Source organism: Stegastes partitus, unplaced genomic scaffold (assembly GCF_000690725.1).
Source record: "Stegastes partitus isolate 25-593 unplaced genomic scaffold, Stegastes_partitus-1.0.2 Scaffold124, whole genome shotgun sequence".
In the NCBI taxonomy this organism is placed as follows: Eukaryota; Metazoa; Chordata; class Actinopteri; family Pomacentridae; genus Stegastes; species Stegastes partitus.
The window spans coordinates 843,381-862,905 of NW_007577855.1; the positions used below are offsets into that span (position 1 = coordinate 843,381).

The 19,525-nt window shown below is 42.6% G+C and overlaps 1 protein-coding gene across 1 annotated transcript in view; it reads left to right on the plus strand.

Moving 5' to 3' along the window:
* The window catches only part of LOC103354903 (alpha-1,6-mannosylglycoprotein 6-beta-N-acetylglucosaminyltransferase B-like), a 126,652-nt gene that overhangs the window by 61,564 nt on the left and 45,563 nt on the right, over positions 1-19,525 (plus strand). The window contains exons 7-8 of the mRNA XM_008278498.1: positions 2,604-2,768; positions 9,964-10,133. Of these exons, the coding sequence (XP_008276720.1) occupies positions 2,604-2,768; positions 9,964-10,133 (335 nt within the window). The remainder of the gene's footprint in view (positions 1-2,603; positions 2,769-9,963; positions 10,134-19,525) is intronic.

Here is a 19,525-nt window from a genome sequence, read left to right on the forward strand (position 1 = left end):
TGTGAATGTGAGTGTGCTTGGTTGTCTGCCCTGTGATGGACTGGCGACCTGTCCAGGGTGTCCCCTGCCTTCGCCCTAAGTCGGCTGGGTTAGACTCCAGCCCCCCACGACCCTAATGAGGATTAAGTGTTGTATAGATGATGGACGGATGATTGCTTTTTATGACAGACTTATAAAAGTCATTGGAAACTCGTAGCTGCCATGAAATGCATAGTCTTTACAAGAAAAAACTTTTGTTCACAACTAAACTTGCTTAAGCTTAATTATAATTAATAGGACACTTTGTTAAATATAACAGGATATGTTTATTTCATTTGATTTGAAGTTCATGGTTTAATAATAGTGACCTTACTGGGACATTTGCTGGCCTGCTCATATTAACAAAGGAAAGACACTGCAGTGGTAAAAATAAATCAGGGCAACAGTTCTTTTGGAAATTAGTAAAATCCTGTGAGCGTAGCAATGAGGGCCAAAAAATGCAGATGAATGCAGCAATAATTAGGAGTCGCCTTTGCTGCATATTGCTCTGTTCACATATTTTTGTGTTTTCAAGGGACAAATCAAAGCTGCTGGCCCAGTTTGGCCACCCGAGATGATCTGTGGAAGCCATGTTGACTGTTTTTTAGCGCCTTCAGAATATGCATCGTGTGACATCAAAGAAAATTTTTTTGTTCTATGACACAAGTAATACATGTCACCAGCATGTCGATGATCGCTTGTTGTAAAGCGCTTTATTGTTCTGCCTTTCTGCACTGCTGGCACCTAAACAAACATCTGTTCAGCAGATGGTGTCCTTAAATGTTAATTACTTACCACAGTATTAAACGCTTGCAGATAAATGAACAATCAAATCTTCAGTCCTGTAAAGGATAGGGAGGAGAGTCAAGAGAGGAGAGTGTCAGGCGAGAGAGGGGGAGAAAAAAAAACAACACTTTAGACAAGCGGTATTGCTTTTAGCTGGCTGCTGGAGCTGAAAAATAGGAGCGTTGTATTATAATTGCAGCCTTTTCAAAAACAAAAAATACCATCAAAAACATTTTTCTCACTCTGTCGTTCATCGCAAATTGTTGCCTTTGTGTTATAGTTTTAGACCGCCTTTAATACCGGCGGCGAAAGAAAATTAAAAACCAAGAGTGGTTAATAGAGGTCGTCCAATTGTCAATCACATGTCGGGAGTAGCACTCAACAGAGAGAGAATAGGAATCCTTTTGCTCAGAAGAAGCTGTTGAGTAATTGGAGTGTGAGCAGTCTGCCCCCATTACTACATAATTGTTAACCTTCATCTGACCCTGTTCGCTCCCTATTAATTAAAACAGGCCTAATCCTCCTCATCATTATCCTCTAGCCTCTGTTTTTCTCCACATTGACTTTGGGGTCAGGGAGCAGTCCAGAACCATCCCTCCACACAAATTAATACACACTGACGCAGTGTGAGCCATTTTCAGGGTCATGCGATACATCCGTCTCCTCGCTGACCTTAAGAAAGGCAAAATTCTTCATGCATAATTTTATAGCTACTAATATCGACTGTTTTTGATCGCAGGCCAATTCCCCGGCCTGTGTTTTGATATTAATTAATAACCGCTTTCCTCACAGTACAGACGAATGTGCCCTGTGGGGCAAATCAGTAATAATAAAGTGATGTGGATTTAGATGCTTAAAATATGGAAAAAGGGTCTTAACTGCATACACGCATTGATATATAGATGTACTTTTCCCATTTTTGGGGGCCACAGAATGTTATCACTTACGTTTCTGATGTGTTTTGTTTTTTCTTTTAACAACTGTGACAGCAGCAAGATGTGAAGCAGAATGTCAGTGTTGATGAAAACTCTCCATCTCCATCTTTATATCTGAACTTTAATCCCATATGTTGTCTGTATATTGGGCTGCAGTGGTTAGCACTGTTGTCTCGCAGCAAGAAGGTCGCCGGTTCGCGTCCCGGTGGGGGCACCGGATTCTTTCTGCGTGATGTTTGCATGTTCTCCCCGTGCAGCGTGGGTTCTCTCCAGGTTCTCCGGCTTCCTCCCACACAGTCCAAAAACATGTTGAGGTTAATTGGTGATTCTAAATTGGTAGGTGTGAGTGTGAGTGTGCTTGGTTGTCTGTCTCTGGGTGTGGCCCTGCAGTGGACTGGCGGCCTGTCCAGGGTGTCCCCTGCCTTCACCCTGGGTCGCGACCCTCGTGAGGATTAAGCGGTGTATAGATAATGGATGTCTGTATATTTCATATAAACATGGTTAATCCAAGGTTGTTCTCAGAGAAGAAAACTCTTGATTTATAGCGTTAGTTAAAGAATGTTGACACTAACTGCCTCTCCACTGCTGATGTGACACTGCAAAATGGTTTATTCTTCTACTAATGTGCATTTGCAGAGAATATGGAATGATATACAAGAACAGAATCTACCTTCATAGGCTACAATAGCTACTGTTCCCACTTTAAGCGTGGCTGGAAACTTGACATTAACACTCATATTGCTGGAAAATGCAAACCCCTCAGGAACTGTCTGGCTTCCCCTTTCTGCCAAATTCCCACCTTCTTACACTTTCGCTTCACTTCCTCTCATCTTTCATTTCGCTTTCTGTCCATCACCCTCCCAGGCCGCCTTCCGCACAGATCTCTCCGTACTGCTGGACCAGGTCGGGGCCGGAAAGGAGTCCCTCAGCTTCATGAAGCGCAGAATCCGCCGCCTCACACAGCAGTGGGCGACGGCCGCCAACCGTCTGGATGCAAAACTGGAGCAGCGGTGGAGGGACCAGAAGAAGGTAAGAGAAGAATGGAGTAGAGCAATCACACTTCCCACCATTGTCAATACACACCAACACAATAACACCTACATGAAGGTAGGAGAAGGAGGAGGGACAACACAGCTGTGGAACATGAAAACACACACACAGCACCTGATTAAACCAGCTTTAGTATATTTGCAGGAATTAAAAGATGCAGTAGATCGACAGCTTTTCTAGATGTTTCTTCACGGCTCTCCATTTGAATGACAATAGCTGTTCAGGAAAGGCACAGAGGAGGTAATGATAGGTTGTCGTCCATCAGTGCAGCCTGTGCTTTTTTTTGCGTGCAACTGTCTTAATGTGTCTGCACAAAAATATTCCTCAAAAAATATGCATTACTGGCAGCATCATGTTATAAAACTGGTCGAAGCCGAAGCTGTGCAGGATCCTGCTAGTAGCCATTTGCGTCAAAGATGCGAGAGGAAGCCAGAGATTCACGGATAAATGGGAGAGAAGAAATGAAAGTGAGTAGGAAGGTAAGGAATGATGTTGAGGAAAGATGAGGATTATAAGGAGATGTCAGGTATGGTCTGCTGCTGGAGGGAGAAGATGAGAGTGGAAGGACAGGAGAGGGATGGATGATACGCTCGAATATGGAGGAGGAAAGGATTGATGAAGAGAGAGAGAGAGGGGAGTGAGGCGCCACAGAGATGAGCTAAACAGTGGGACTGTGGAGAACCCAAGGTGCGTGTGAATGTGGGGTGTTTAAATTGGTTTAGAATTAATTTAACAACGCGCTTTTCGAAATGTCAGCGACAGCGCTTTGCGATTAAAACGTCAAGACTCTCAGACATATTTCGCGGCGTGTAACCTTCCCCGAGCTACTTCTTTACATCGCTTACTTACCGCATCTCTCGCCCAGCTCATAATCGCCCGGTTAAGAAAATAACGACAAATGAACGAGGTAATGCGAGAAGGCAGACGAAGCGCGCAATCTGCCTCTTCTTTTCCAAAATATTTCTCTCTCTCTCTCTGCCCCCATCTCTTTCTAAAATAAGTTAACAAGGGTGAAAATAGTCCTCTGTCACCGTGATTGATGTTCTCCTTTCTTGTACTGCTCTGAGGGGATTTGTTATCCTCTATCACGGCTTCGTGGCTGCTTGAACTGCCTATACGCCTTACAAAGTGCTGCTGCTGCTATCGCAACAGCAGATGTCCTGGTGTTTGTAAGAGTTAGCCTTGGCTGTCGAAAGCTGTTTATCACAATAATTAGAGACGGAAGTAAGAAACGTGTGTGTTTGTGTGCTTGCTGTCAGTCTGTGTGGGTCTGCGCGTATGCTTGACTGCTAATTGGATATCATGGCAATAAAAGCCAATGCCAGAATCCCATACATTTTATTTAAAAAAAAAAAAAAACAGATCTCAGCCCGTGCCAGACAAATTTTCTATTTTTGACGCTTAACCCGCTTCCCTCACAGGGAGATTCATTTTCACTTGAACGCTGGAATAAATTCACATCACTTCAGCTTTGGAAACGGAGCCACCGTTTGATTTTTAATTAACTCTGATCCCCTAAAAAAAACAACGTCTGATGCGACTTGACCACAGCCCTGCCCTTTGTCTCCGAAACAATCCCTTTCTTCCAGCAGCAGCAGCTTCGGCATTCTACTCGAGTTCTGTTGCTATTCCAATGGGGTTGATTCATTTCTGTTTCCTTGTTTGGCTTTTCTCTTTGATTGTAAGCAGAGTGGATGTTTACTCAGAAAAAGAATAAATTAGCAGAGCAGCGGGTATGGAGGCAGGAAAGATCAAGAGGAAGAGGGAGAGTGAGAGGCGAAGCAATATGATCCTTTTTAACTGTCGCTGGCAGACACAAGGACAGGAAGTGGTGCAAGGTGCGAGTGTGTATCGGAGTGACTGTGGACACTTGAAATGCAATTCTGAAGGGTTTTTACCTTAAAGTCACAGCTGAAGAGATTTTTTGCAGTCAAGTATATTTGCGAGTGAGTGATCTTTTGAGTGAGTGAGCGAAAGTAGAAGGATGCCTTAAATATTCTGGGAAATCTCTTGTGTTTTTTTTTCGACTAATCTTCCAATTTCCTTCGCGCTTGTGAGGTTCAGAGAAGAAACAGTCAACCTTTTGCTGTACTTTGCTTTCAAAGCAGCAACATATTTAAGAGATTTCCCCCCCCAGTGCCTTCAAGCTTAATCAAAGGCCAGGGTCAACCTATTCAGCCATTATTACGAAGCTGAAGTTGTTTTTTTTTAGTTTTTATTTGTGGAACAAAATGCTGTTCCGCTTTTTAGTCATAAAAGGACACACAGTCTGCTAAACGGTTGCATAATGAACGACTAGATAGTACGTATTCAAAGACCTGCCTGTCGGGTGCTCGTTTTAGCATCTCAGCCGGTGACTTTGTGCGCTTCTCGGTGAACGTCGAGCATGCACGTTTAGCGAATTTGTCAGCATTTGCCAAACCGTAAATTACCCGTCTCCCTGCGTCTGCCCTCTTGAGGGTTAATTGACCTATGACTGACGAACTGCAGACAGTGGAGGAGATTAAAAGGATAGGTGAAGTGAGGAGGCGGATGTAAGAAAAAGGAGGAAAAAAAAAAAGCAAGGAGGAAGCAGGTTGTGTGACAACGAGGAGGGGAGGGGGACGTGAGTAGAAATAAAAAAAGGGGGAAAAGTAGTCTGTAGAGCCATGAAAGAGGGATTAGACAGAAGGTGAAATTAAGGGTATAGTGGGGATGGTTGTCAGTGCCAGCTCGTGTTGCCACCCGTGGCCTTCCGTCGGACAGCTGCGACCTTCTTAAGGGCCATGATGCATGAGAGAACAGGGTCTCACACACACACACACCGAGACACACATGCATCCATGTGAGGTCCTGCGTTAACAGATGCCGAGACGAGCATTAGCATTCTTGTGTCGTTAGCCTGTTAGTGATGAGTGGAGCAGAGCAGAGCACTGGAGTGGTACCACATACTTGAGAGGCCACTTCTACCCTCCTGCTCTCCGACGTACGCACCAAGGACCTTCCAAGGATTTTACTTAGAAACACGCTCACATTACATAAAACATTCCTAACATCGGCGCATGAAAGGCGGCGGATTTACTTTTCCCCTGTTGTGCAATCACACAGCATCCGGCACGAGGAAGATGTTGGGAAAACACCTTGATTCAAGTTTTTAATGAGATGGGTGATGCGTGAACACGGGGGTGTCGTAAAGGTGAGCGAGCGATTGTACCGCTGTTTTAGTCTCAGTGGGTCTTTATGTTCAATCCTCGTGGGATGTTAAACAGCAGAAAGTAGCTTTAGATCTTTTTGAGGATCCCCCGAGCTCACGGCGAGCGTTTACGCGCAGGATTTCTGACTGGAGTTCATTGATGTATGTCGACGCGAAGCAAATACACACAAACAAACCAAAGCAAACAAAATCCAAGACACACACACACACACACACACACACCATCTGGGAGCACCATAAGTCCACCGAATAAAGAGCTCCACTCTCTCGCGTGTGATTCGGTTCCCGAGGGAGGCAGCTGGCCGTGACAAAGGAGTTCATAAGGAAGTAAAGCTTTACCTTCGGAATCACTCCGTCTGTTGCTGACTTCCCATCGTGTGCCTTTTGCTGCTTCTTCATCTTCAGTCCGTGGGCAAATATGCAAGATTGTCCTTTCGGTGAGAGTGTGTTTGGTTTATCTCTATCGATTCCATCCCTGTGATATGAATTTTACTCTTCCAGTGTTGCTTTTCATTGTGCTTCCCCCCTTTAACTCTGCTTTCATACAGAGGAATTAACATTAATAACTGGAGGTGAACGCTGTCTATTAGAAAGAACTCCCTCCTCAGCAGACTGGATCGTGAGCAAGTTGCCAGGTTCTACAAAGCACCCTTTTTCTCTTCCTGTTAGCTTTGCATTTGTGTGTGGATGCCAGTTTGGAAAAAAAACAAAAATCCAGTCCACAGTTATTCAGCTCTGCAGCCACTGTGTGATATTCCTCATATTTATTTAACAGTTTTACTTGTGCTGCCAGTATGTGAAATTGGGCTCCTTCTGTCTCCATTTTTTATATTTTTTTTTGCGTGGTTGCCAGTGTTTGTGTGATACACCCTATAACCAACACCACCGCCACCTCCAAGCCAAGGCAGTGAACGGTATTGGTGCCATGTATTCTCACTCTTGCCATCTGCCACCCAAACTGTAATTAAATTTCACTTATCTTTTTTTATGAAGCAGAAGTTAATAGAGCAGGTTTATTAAATCAGGGGATTTTTCACGCCAGCTGGAGTCTCGCTGGAGCTCGACTCTGCCGCATGCACATCATTGTTCAGGGTTTTATGCACAATTTGTACATGTGAGGGCATCAGTAAAATGACTTTTAGTAGTGTGCTGGATGGATTTAGTTACAACACACAGCTATATATAAATATAACTGATATATTCATAGTTTTGTTGGTGCAGCTCCCCTCATATTAAACCGATACATAAAAGCATTTAGCAGCTGAAGAGCCAAAAATATGTCCCTTAGGAGGGGGTTGAGACCAAAACAAGAGCAAAAAGAGTATATTTGTGACCTATTTTCATGCAGTGGATACAAACATGGCTCAAATTGAAAGCCAATTTTGCTCCACAATTGCTAGATGCTTTGCAAAAACCTGAATAAAATATGATGACATGTCAATGTTGTACTCACAACCTTTTCCCACTTGGTCCAAATGATGAACATAAATTATGATATAACCGTTATTGCAGGTCGATATCCAGCAGACGTTTTTTGTCATTCAGACACCATGTTTTATACGGTGCTTCATATGTAAAATCAGTATGTTTGTTGTGTGCAGGTGCCTGTTTTGGCTCCTTCAACATGAACGCATTGTGGCATAATTAAGAGGGGGAGAGCGAAATAAGAGAATGCACCCGCTTCTAAACAAGCTCTCGGAAGCTTTTAATTAATACCTCCAAAGTTAAGAGTTGCGAAAGTGCAGACGCAGGACACACTCATGCACTCGCATGTAAGTGGAGTCAGAGGCATATAATGAGAGAGAGAGAGGGAGGGAGACGGTAAGCAATCGCCGTGAAAACTTTCTGGCAAACTCTTCTCAGTTGGCCTTAAGCTCATTATGTATGTTGCATGGTCAAAGTTGTGGGCTCCATTTGCCAGCAAAAGCAGCTGGAGGTGTTCATGCTGCGTTAGTTAATCAGGATTACTCAGCAGTGCAACGTTTGGACATGGCTGTGTCTAATCCGCTGTGAAAAGTAACGTGTTGCTCATTTCCCGGTGGGTTGCACTAATTATGCATTAGCTAGGTGGACATGCATGACAGGATTGCGGCTTGTTGTATGTGCAAAGTTGTACAACAATGTCGCATTTAAACCGTGACGATTCCTTCCACGTGCCTCATGCGATGTTTTGAAACAAAGGAGATTTTCCCTTGGGATTGCTGGGAGTTTGCTCCAGTGGTTATCTGTACGGGCATACGTTGCATATGGAATGAGCTGCGCAGTAAAGTACATAATGCTGGAGTTTTAGCCTGTGCATGCTATTCCATTGGAGCATGAGGAGATAATTCATAGGGGATTTCAAAGAATTACTTTTCAGTTGCCATAATTTCCTTTTCGAAGAGTCTGAAATTCTAATGATTCTAATCCTCAAAGTCATTAAAACGGTTTGCACAGCAGAAGCTTAACTTTCAGAGAGCTTAACTTTATTCAGTGTGCACAAATATAGAAATAATATAATAAAATTGGGTTAAATTTAATGTACTTTATCCTTAGCATGATACACTTTGTGTGTATATTAATTAGACTCCCGTCAATATAGATGTTGGCGGTAAAGTTTGTTATTTTATTCTTTATGCTACGTATGTTTTAGGTCTCATGTTGCACACAGCAGCATCAGGCAGGCGTTTTGATCTGTCCTAGATTCATTCGGCAGCATTAAACAGTGAACCCAAACACACAACCGGAGTTGATCTTCGGCAACAAAAAGAACATGGCGTCCTGTAACAGATGTTACGGCTCCTGCAGAGCCCTGATCTCAACACCATGAAGAGACAGAAGGCAAAGAGAGACATCCTGAATCCACAGAAGATCCTTGAAAAACTACCAAGGAAATTTTGTACCATTTTGAAGGCAATGATTGGTCAAACCTCATATTGACTGGATTGAGTTGTTCTTTTTTCTGTTTGCTGTATTTTGTATAAAGTTGAGTTACATACAAAAACTATTCATAGCAGTGTTTGATGGCATCACTCTCACAGGACTGTGTGTTGTGGTACATGCTAAGAATGACTGGATGGTGTCAGGCTTATGATGGTAACTCACGGGGAAATTGAGTAATTATATATCTTGAACAGGATTTGTAAACCTGATAACCATAAATTCAGAACAAATAATACTAATGTATACACACATAATATCAAATGCAGTTACTGGACGTTTAAACGCTGTATGTTTGTAGAGGGTGTACTTAAGCCTGTTGATGGATTACTACGATTAACATCACAGTTTTAGATGCACTCACATGCTGATCTTGTATCTAAAGAAAAGTGTCTATCTTCTGTTTTATTGCTGTTTTGGTGGTAATCTTTATCAGATCGCAGCACCCACTTTGGATAGAGGAGCATGTTGCCAGAAACTAAATACAAAAATAAGATTGAAGTAGTAAGAAACTAGAATTTCTTTTTTTTTTTTTTTTACATTCCATGATGTTCTCAAGAGCAGCTTTTTGTGGACCTTCTCCACAGACCTTCATACGGAAGCCGAGAGCGGTCGTTTTCCGCTTCTGTTCTTTCTTCGCTGCTTTCTCGAGATAACGAGTTAATTTTCTCGGGATAACATGAATCGTTTTCTCGTGAAAACGTGATAATTGGTGTTTGTGTTTGCCCGCTCGTGCCCGGTCCAGGATGGGATCCCAGGTGTGTGGGACCTCCTACACGCCTGGGATTCCATCCTCAGTCACCACCGTCGTGCCCGGTCAGCTGTTCTCATGACACATCATGTCGGAGTTCCCGGTCAGCTGTCTATATAAGATGCGTCACACCAGGAAGTCCGACAACTTCTGATGAAGGCTGAAGTGACAGCAGAAACTGTCAACGGGATAATTATCTCGTTATCTCGAGAAAATGCCTTTTAAAAAAATGTGCGGCCATGACCGCTCTCGGCTTCCGTACCTTCATCTTAATTCCCTGCAACATTGAGTTCCCTGTCTGTTTTTTTCAGATCCTGGTCCATGTGGGCTTCCTAACGGAGGAGTCTGGAGATGTTTTCAGCCCCAAGGTGCTGAAGGGGGGACCTCTGGGTGAGATGGTCCAGTGGGCTGACATCCTGACTGCCCTCCATGTTCTGGGACACAATCTCAAGATCTCCATGTCTGTCAAGGAGCTTCAAGGGTGAGTCCTCTACCAAAGCAGTGCTGCGGTGTTTGACGTGTTGGTGACAGTTGGTTTTGTGCAAAGTGGTGATCCACGTTCACCCCACTGCTCCATCATCAAGGCCTTAATGTTAACATGTGTATGGAAAAGCAGTAGGTTGCATGTCTCTAGCTGACTCGCCGCTCATTAATACAGGGATTATTCAGACAAGGAGACATGTTTGCTTTGAGAGGTAAAGGTTATCGATCCGCAGTGTCAGTGAACTAACAGTTGATTATTTTAACCAAAGTGACCCTGCACCATTGTTTACTTTCTTCCCCTTGTATAAATTACTTCCAGCGATTTCACCATGCCACAGTTGTATTTTGCATCTTTGTGAGGAAGACTACAAATGTGACCCCTGATGACAGCTGTGCCAACAAACCGATGACCTTTTGCGGCCCTCTTGTTATCATCGTGCTCTTGGATTTTGTATTCCTGCACTCTAATTATACCTCATTCCCACTTAACCCACAGATTTAGGCATGAGGATGCTGAGGTCCTGTTGATTTATTTGTCGCTGTATCGATCTGATATTGACACGCTACCCGGCTTCCTGTCAGTGGGACTGCGATGGTGTGTCTTTTTTTTTATCCCGTGTCAGCATGCGCACATGTTTCTGCTGACGGATACAGCTGTAGAGCCAACACACATACGCCGGCAGACAGCTGGATGGATGTAAATCTGCCATGTTGGGAAAGATCCCTCAGGCTTGTTCTGTCCAATCTATGCAATCTACCTCGTGGTCGAGACTGAATAAATCACGGGAGGTTGTCATCTCCCATGAAGACGGATGGTTAATGCTATACAGCAGAATTATGAATAGGCATATTGTGCGAAGACGACTGAATCGTAGCGGGGCGACGTCTTTGTTCAGCCTTGATTGGCCCAATAGTCTTTGTCTTTCTGCCGTCGTTGATCACCGCGATGACACAGGTACAGGGTATAGATCAATATAATGATGCCTACAGAGACCCCGCTGTTCTCTGCATTTTAGACTGTGCCCTGCCCGCGACAACACTCACAAATCATAGAAGAAGCATTGTATTGACGCGCAGCCTTTGGCCGTCATTTTGCAGACATATAACACGTCTGCAGGGACCGGGGGAAAGTGGGAAAATCTTGTGGGGATTTTATACTTAAAAATGACTTAAGAGATGGCAGGGACATCCACAAGGCTGAGTTCGCTTGTCAGACTTGAAATGAATTTTCGCTGCATGCGTGTCGCCGTAGCGTCTTGGGACCTACATTATAAAATTGGTCTGTCTCAGAACCTGGGCTGTGATGTTTTAGGTGAATGTGCAGTATACTCTGGCATACCGGCATGAACAATTGTTTTGTACACCTTGCCCCCACGGAATGGCTTTGGGGGGGAAAAATGTGGCTCCTGAGTCAGTCCATTAAAGACACTTGTGTGAGAACTACTACATCAACTTTTGCCTTCTGATGTCCTCAGTGGAGAACAAAAAGGTTATGCAGCATGTCCAGTCATTTTTTTGTTGATGTATCACTTTTTGTTCTTACATCTTTCATTTCCTTTCGCCCATGCCTTGGGCAAGACAAAAACATTCAGAAGGTTGAGCAAAGTCGATAAGAAAGTTTGGCTTTCGCGGAGTGTGCTGACTTTTATCATCTACTTACTAATGTCTGTTATGTTTCCCTTAAATCTATTCAGGTTATTGATTCTAGTTTAGTTTTTTTTTTTTACTCACAGCTACCCTCAGGCTTTTACGCTTGTTACAATGAATCCGACACGTTTGCAAGTATTAATGTAATACTGTAAAAGGTCTATTCAGTAAGGCCATAAATTAAACTTAAAGCATAATGCACTCTTTTTAGCTTTTAGCGGCGTACTGATGCATAAAGTGCATTCTTGCGTTGTCGTGATGTGCAGTTCAAATAATATATTTAACAGCCGTATTTCTTGCCTCACGTCTAAGCACACAACTGTAGTGAAGTATTGGTTTTCTGTTTGTTGGCACTGTGATATATATTCAGGGGGTAAGAAACATTATTCCTCAAAGAATTAACAAATTCGAGTGAAAACACAAAACATCTGCTGCACTTCTTTGTTGTTTGTCTGCTTTAGGTTTGCACTTTCTGACTTGTGTGCATTCAACACCAGGTCATGCAGATACAGTTCTCACCAAAAGTCAGTGAACAGACAGGAAAGGGTTAAACTGATGACCTTGTACTCTACGTAACACCTCAAGTGTTAAATATAAAATGTACTTAAGATGCAAATCAACAAACACATTCAGAAAAAAATGTATTATTACTAGATTTATATTATTGCTGTGATTTAATAGTATTTCCAGACAGTTGTTTTGTGTTGATCTCATTGTTGCTGCTGATGTTCACTTGTTATGGTACCAACTTTTCAAAACTTCTGATATGTAAAAGTTCAGAATTTTACTTGATAGTTTAATTCTAAGTTTCACCTTTTTTTCTCTGCCATTTTCTGTTCTTATTCTTTTTTTAAACGGCACTCCAGTGTCTTATCAAAGCAGGACTGAATGATAAATCAATTTTAAATCAAAATTGGGCTTTAAAACAATGCAATTAGGGGGAAAAAAACAACAAAGCCTATGTTAGGTTTATGTGTTTATTTCATTATTATTGCTTTATTTAATCCAATAAGCCTTAATTAAATGACCTATTCAATTCAGTGTCAGATGCATCATTTTCTGATTGGAATAATTTTATGATTTATAACTATTATTTTATTTGTAGTGATGCGCTATATTAAAATTTCGGCCCAATACCGACAATCTGATGATGCAGATAACTGATATCACCGATGTCGATATTCAGTTTGTGTTCACACTGAAAAATGAGTATAAGTAAGCACCGTGAGAACTTGAAAGCTATTCAAAAGAAGCCCATACCAAATTAGACCACATAGTCTTATTTACTACCCAACAAAAGTAAAACAAATTTAAACATATTTAACTTTCAAGTCCAGAAACATTTAAGTAAAAACATCTGTGAAATAGCAGCAACATCAAATGTAGAGACGAAGGCTCTAATGTTAGACAATCATCAGTTTTCACATCAGCTAAATGTGTTCATCGGACCGATACTGATATATATCGGAAAAAAACACTAATATCGGCCGATACCGATGTGGTCGCCAATATATCGTGCATTTATTTGTCACACATTTTGTGGTAAGTTTCTATGTTTCTATGCCAATTAAAAAAACGAATAAACATAAATCTCTGTTTATTCAATTTCAACTTAAAGATTCCTATGTATAGGAATCTTTACGTTCTCATCCTTGGCTGTAGAGGAGTAAATATGTTGTGATAATATTGTGTAGTCGTGTTCTATCACATGTCTTAACTTGACTTTAAAAATGCGTCTACACAAATCAAATCACAATCACTATAAAATTTGCAATGAAATTTTTCACCTCTAGCACAAAAAAAAAAAAGGGATACAAAAAGCAGGAGGTTTGACATTTATTTTCTCTAAAGACCGATTATTAGATGGACAAAACAGGACGGATAAGCAGACAAATAAAGACGCAGCCAGAGACACAGATATAAATACAGAAAAACGGTCCGACAATCTGGACGGGCAGGCCGACTGAGACGAATGGTAAACCAGGCAGACAGACAACAATTGCCCCAAAGAGGCTGCTTAGTTGAAGTCGAGTCCAAACACAGATTTGGAAACGGCTTCACTTTCCTTTGGGCAACACTGTCCAACGAAACAAAGCTGAGCAAAAAGTGCCTCGGGTCCATCATTCTCCACAATTCCTCATCACCACAATGGTATGTGTGTGTGTGTGCATGTGTGTGGGCAAACAGTGTGTGCATTGCTGTCATGAGTCCATCTGAGAGTTGGGATTGGCTTAGGAGGAAGCAGAGGGTAGCTGTAATTGGCCACAGCGGGGATGATTAGGTCTAGAGTTGTGTTACTGTACATAAGATACACTCTGGTTTGTAGTTTCCAGTCGGCAGTGCGGTCAGGTGCCTGAGCGTTATTCACTAGAGATGCATGAAAAGAGCACATAGAGACATACTAAGGCATCGTGGATATAAACGAAAAGGGTTTCTCTCCACATAACTCCAACACAATAATTCTAATGTTGGTGGTGAAAAGTTCATTAGATTTTTGCTGTCCGTCTCCATTAACGTGTTGCGTCCTGCTGGTCATAATGACACAGGAATCATTCACCGTTCTGTGACAGACACATCATAGTCTCAAGGCTGCCACGGTGCAGATGGATGGATTGATGAGAAAATGTTCATTGGGAAGCCTGTCTGGGGAGAAAAATGAAGAAGGAAGGAGTACAGCAAAGTGCTGAGCTGGCAGCTGTGGAGTCGGGGCAGAGACTCTTAGTATTCAAATATGCTAATTTTTTTTTGGAAGGCTCACTGATAAATGCCATCCCTTTGTTTTGAATCTTGGACCGTCCTTCATTTATGCACAAAGCAGAAATTTTTACACCGTTTACCGCCATTTACTTGCCCACACACCGCAGCACACAAACCTGAGGTAATTCACTACATGTTTTTTTTTTTTTTGCATTTCGTCGTCTCTGCTGAGTGTGCACTTCTCACAATGTGAGCTTACCGAGTAGCTGGATGGAAATGAAGCTGAATGCGGTGCCAGTTAGGTTGGCAAGGCACCTGAGATGTATTAGTGTGAAAGGGAGAAAAGACATGGCTCTGCCTGCTCATTACAGACTCAAGGGTCCAGATCATTGAGGGCTGCTGCAGTCATTGTGGAGGTGGATGGTCAGCACCTTTGTGCCTTATCCTGTCACTACTGTTAAGTGACAAATAGAAAGTCCAGTAATACTTGGAGATGAAAGAGTCTGGCACAGGCTAAAAAGCAATGGCCTTTTGCAGTGGGCTGGATGTAGCACACACAGGTCACAAAAGAGTAGCCAGTGTGTGGTGCAGCCTGCTTTTCTGGAGCAATACTGTGGTGGCTTTGATATGTACTAAACAATATGTGGGGATGTAGCCCAGGAGTAACCACAACTGTAAATGTGGTATTATGAAACAGCTGGGAGAGGTGACGTGCAGAAAGCAAGCAAGACGATAAATAAGAAACCGACTGAAATCAGTTGCTGTTGACAACTGAGCAAGTGTTGCATTCATCTGGTTTTATTGTATTCTTTCTGAATGTCTTCCACCTTGAGATTTTTCTCTTTCTCCTTCGTCCGCTGAAGAATGCAAACTCTAACTGAAGGTTGACCCGCGCGATCCGATGTTACCGCTGTTTATTTTAATGCTAAGTGTAATTGATTCTGTTTCGCCCAACATGCGCTTGTTGTGCTTTCCACTGATCAGCCACAACATGAGAACCACTCGCATGTGAGGTGAATAACATTATCTCCTTACAATGGCACCTGTGAAGACAGTGAATAGTTGGTACTTGAAGTTGACGTGGAAGCAGGAAAAATGAGCAAACGTGAGGATCTGACTGGGCTGATGAGGGCAGATTGTGATGACTAGACGATTGAGTCGCAGCATTTGCAAGACGGCAGCTTTTGTGGGGTGCAGTGGTTTGTTTCACCTAAAGTGGTTCGAGGAAAATCAACCAGTCAAAGCGGCTGCCCACTGCTCATTGAGATGCATGGGGAGGAAAGGGCGGCCTGGTTCTGTAGAAGAGCTACGGTAGCACAGCTTGCTGAAAGCCTAAACGCTGGCTTTGATAAAAAGGCATCGGAACAATGAACACCGGAACCACACCAAGTAATGAAGTTATGTTTTTTGCATGAACGGCCAGGAGCGTGTGTGTCATTCACCAGGGAAAGAGATCACAGCGGGATGCATTGTGGGAAGAACGTAGGTGGATGCGGTGTGATGTTCCGGGCGATGTTCCGCTTTGAATTTGGCTCCAGACGTTCAAGTGGATGCTACTACTATGACGCATAACACCTACCTAAACACTGCTGCAGATCACATACGTACGCCCTTTCATGGCAGTTCTCTGGCTGGGGCTTCTTTCAGGAGGATGATATGCCCTGCAACACTGCACAGCATGTTCAGGAATGGGTTGTTGAGGAACATGACAGAGAGTTGAATTTCCCAGATCTCAATCCGTCCACGAGGTGTGCTGGAAAAACAAGTCTGATCCATGGAGGCGCCACCTTGCAGCTTCGTTCCTTTCTCCAGAGGTCTATGTTGTGACAGATCAGAACAGTTCTGGTGGCACAAGAGGCAGCTACACAATATTTAGCAGGTGTTTTTCATGTTATGGCTGATTTTAGGGTTGTGCAGTGCAGTAGAATATCCCGTTTATAATCATAAAATATCGAATCATTTCCTATATAACCTATAGTAAAACAGCCTGTTTATTTTCATAGAATAAAGTCGAAATCCCAGTTTTTGTCATAACGACAGTCCCCGGAATTGATTCCAGGAGTAACTTTTGCCTGTTTGGAGTCATGGTCGGCTGATCGTTACGGCTCACGGGCTGAGCGTTGGGCATGTGTGGGAGATTATCACACCCCGGTCAGGCAATGTGTTTGTTTGTTTGTCACTTCCCTGCTCACCTGAGATCTGCTTCACTGAGTTATTCACACACCGTCTGATATAGGCCATGTAGATCGTGCTGGTCCAGTACATAGGCTAGTTTTAAGATAGATAAGATAAGATAAACTTTATTGTCTGTCACAAGTGACAGAAATTCTTCTTTGACAGGCATAAAAACAAACTCATTTAAAACAACATACAAGTACAGCCATAATTGAAAGGACGTTAGGGGCAGTTAAAAACAGCAAAGTGTTCATTTCCGGCTATTTAGAGTTGTTACTGCAGTGGGAATGAATGATTTTTTACACCCAAACTTGAAGCCCGCTTACTGGAATATCCCGGATATAGTCATAATTCTATCCCAGATCGAGGGTATGATGATAAACGGGCATCACTGTGCTTTATCATAGAGGGGCGGCAGTGTTGATTTTTATTTATTTTTGTACACAGCACGATATTTTCAGCTGTATATGTATAAAGATCTTGGTAAGGTGTGTGTCCTCTATCTTTAGAGCCACTATGATTTCCTCTTCAGTTTTGTCTTACATACAGTAACCACTGATTTGAAATATAGGCGCCCAATCTCACCCTGCTCAAGCTCGGTTGTCGTGTAGCTCAGAGTCATTTCACATACTACAACTGCAGCATCTCCAGCTTAATTGCAGCCAAGGACCTTTATTACATGTCGCAGCCTCACTCTGCTTCCTGACTGACTCTTCACTGTCACCTATCAGCCATCAATTAAATTGAAAAAGGCAAAAAAAAAAAAATCATTAAAAATATCTTCAGTCTGACTCGCTCTTTCTTTCTCGTGCACTCTTCCTCTTCCTCACACTTGAGGTGTCAAGTCACACCGTCTCATCCCAACTGCAGGTAATGTCTCAGTTGCCATGGAGATTAGACTCCAGGCTAGTTGAGGTTGGAGGTGGAAAGAAGAGTAATAGCCAATCATCAACTCCGGTACAGTAAAGGAGACGGAATAAGTAGTAAACTGCTCCTGAATAGGCGTAACACACACCAACAGATACAGACTGAATTGAGTGGCCACTTAGGATAGCTGCCAGGGTTCATATTTTGGTATTTATGTGCTGTATATTGTGTATATTTTAGTACTGGAGCCTCAAACTGTCCCTGCACTCACAGTCCTGCCACTGGTTGTTGTTAATGCTGCTTTTCTAATCAGTTGCTTTTACAAGCTCCTCTCCAGAGGATGTGCCAGGATTTCCTCGGCCACCAGGAGACTAGATAATTGTCAGTTTTATACCACTCCAACTAACAGTTAACAGTTTCTATAAAAGCCATCTGTTCACAAATCCTGTGCACTTTAACTTTCATCTCAACTATAAAACGTCTTAAAGATTTTTATGTGCGTCTGTAGCATCTGTACATTGCCGGGTGCATTTCTTCATTTTTACGTCAACATTGGTATTTTTGTTTATTTTTCAATCTTTACCGTGCCTGTGAAACTGAAGTCAGTTAATCGCATGGAAAACATCAGTCTGGCTTTCACAGGTTTCACAGGACTTTGTTTTAGTCCTCATTCTTTATTACTGTTTACAAAAGGAGTCTCAATCTCCAAACACCTCAGTCCTGTTTGACTTTTACGCTGTTTGGAAAGGTCATCAATATTAAAAGCCTGTAGAGCCTCTGCTGACAAGGTAAAGTCCAGAAAACTGCACTGTTGACCACCCAACCAGATTTAAATACATAACAAAATTAGATTTCAAAATTGGCAAAACAAAACAAAACAAACAAGCAGCATCCTCTGGCCCACTGGTGGGGTATCCACTGAAGGTGCTGACTGGCAGATTTCACACCCGTGCAAACGAACTGTACTAAGCAAGTAAATTGTGTTTGATTTAACCGCATCAAACAGGTTAGATGTAAAAATCTGAAACACTCTCTGTACACATGGAACATTCTCGTCACTTTGCAACTGAAGTTACTGACTATAATGAACTAAACAAACAATTTACACTCATAGGTAGGCGTGTACTGCTGACATCAGCACTGCTGGCAAATAAAAAAGATAAAAACCACGGACGAAGATGAACCACCAGCCCATTTGTTTCCAATCTAAGTTTGTCAAACTTTTCAGTATTAAATTGTCTTGGACTTCAACGGCAAGGATCCTCAGCTCACCTTCAGTGTGGTTCCTCAAAGATCCCACTTCTTCTTGAACTTTTAAGAAACTTGACTGGAGAGACTGAGTTGCCCTGCAAATTCTAGCATCCAGAGAAGATGCACTTGCACAGCTAGCTAGCAAGCTGGAGGTTGTGGTGTTTGGAGTTACTCATGAATGAGCAGGAGAACCACTGATGGGCTCCAGTTTTTATAACGTTTAACACTGGGTGGGGGCTTTACAATTTCAGTGCATTACTGGGCCATGATTTCTGACACGACCTCTAAAGAATCCGACACAGTTCACAGTCTTTTCACATCATCAGCTGTTCTTTGTTGACGTGTGTGATGGGTTCAGAAACAAATCTCTAAAGTTAAAGCAGGGCAACAGTAAGTGTTTCTTTCGGGCCTTCAGCCACTTGAGCGTAGATCTGTGTGTATGAATGTGACCCAGATGTACTCGTTGGTCTGGTGTGACTCCATCTGTCTTGTGTGAGACAGTGAGCATTTTACAGGAAGAAAAAAAGGCTCCATATGCGCTACGACAGCGGAGGCAGCATCCTGTAACAGACCCTAATACTAGTTTGCATCATAAGCTCATTGCTATAAGTCTTGCGCTCGGGTCCAGAGATGGCTTGCATAACCCAAGAGATTAATGCAAAAAGACCTATCCGATGATGTTACGCAATGCCTTATAAAATTGGATTGGGGTTCAAATTCTCTCTGTTGCACACTTGCTTTCCTCTGCATTTC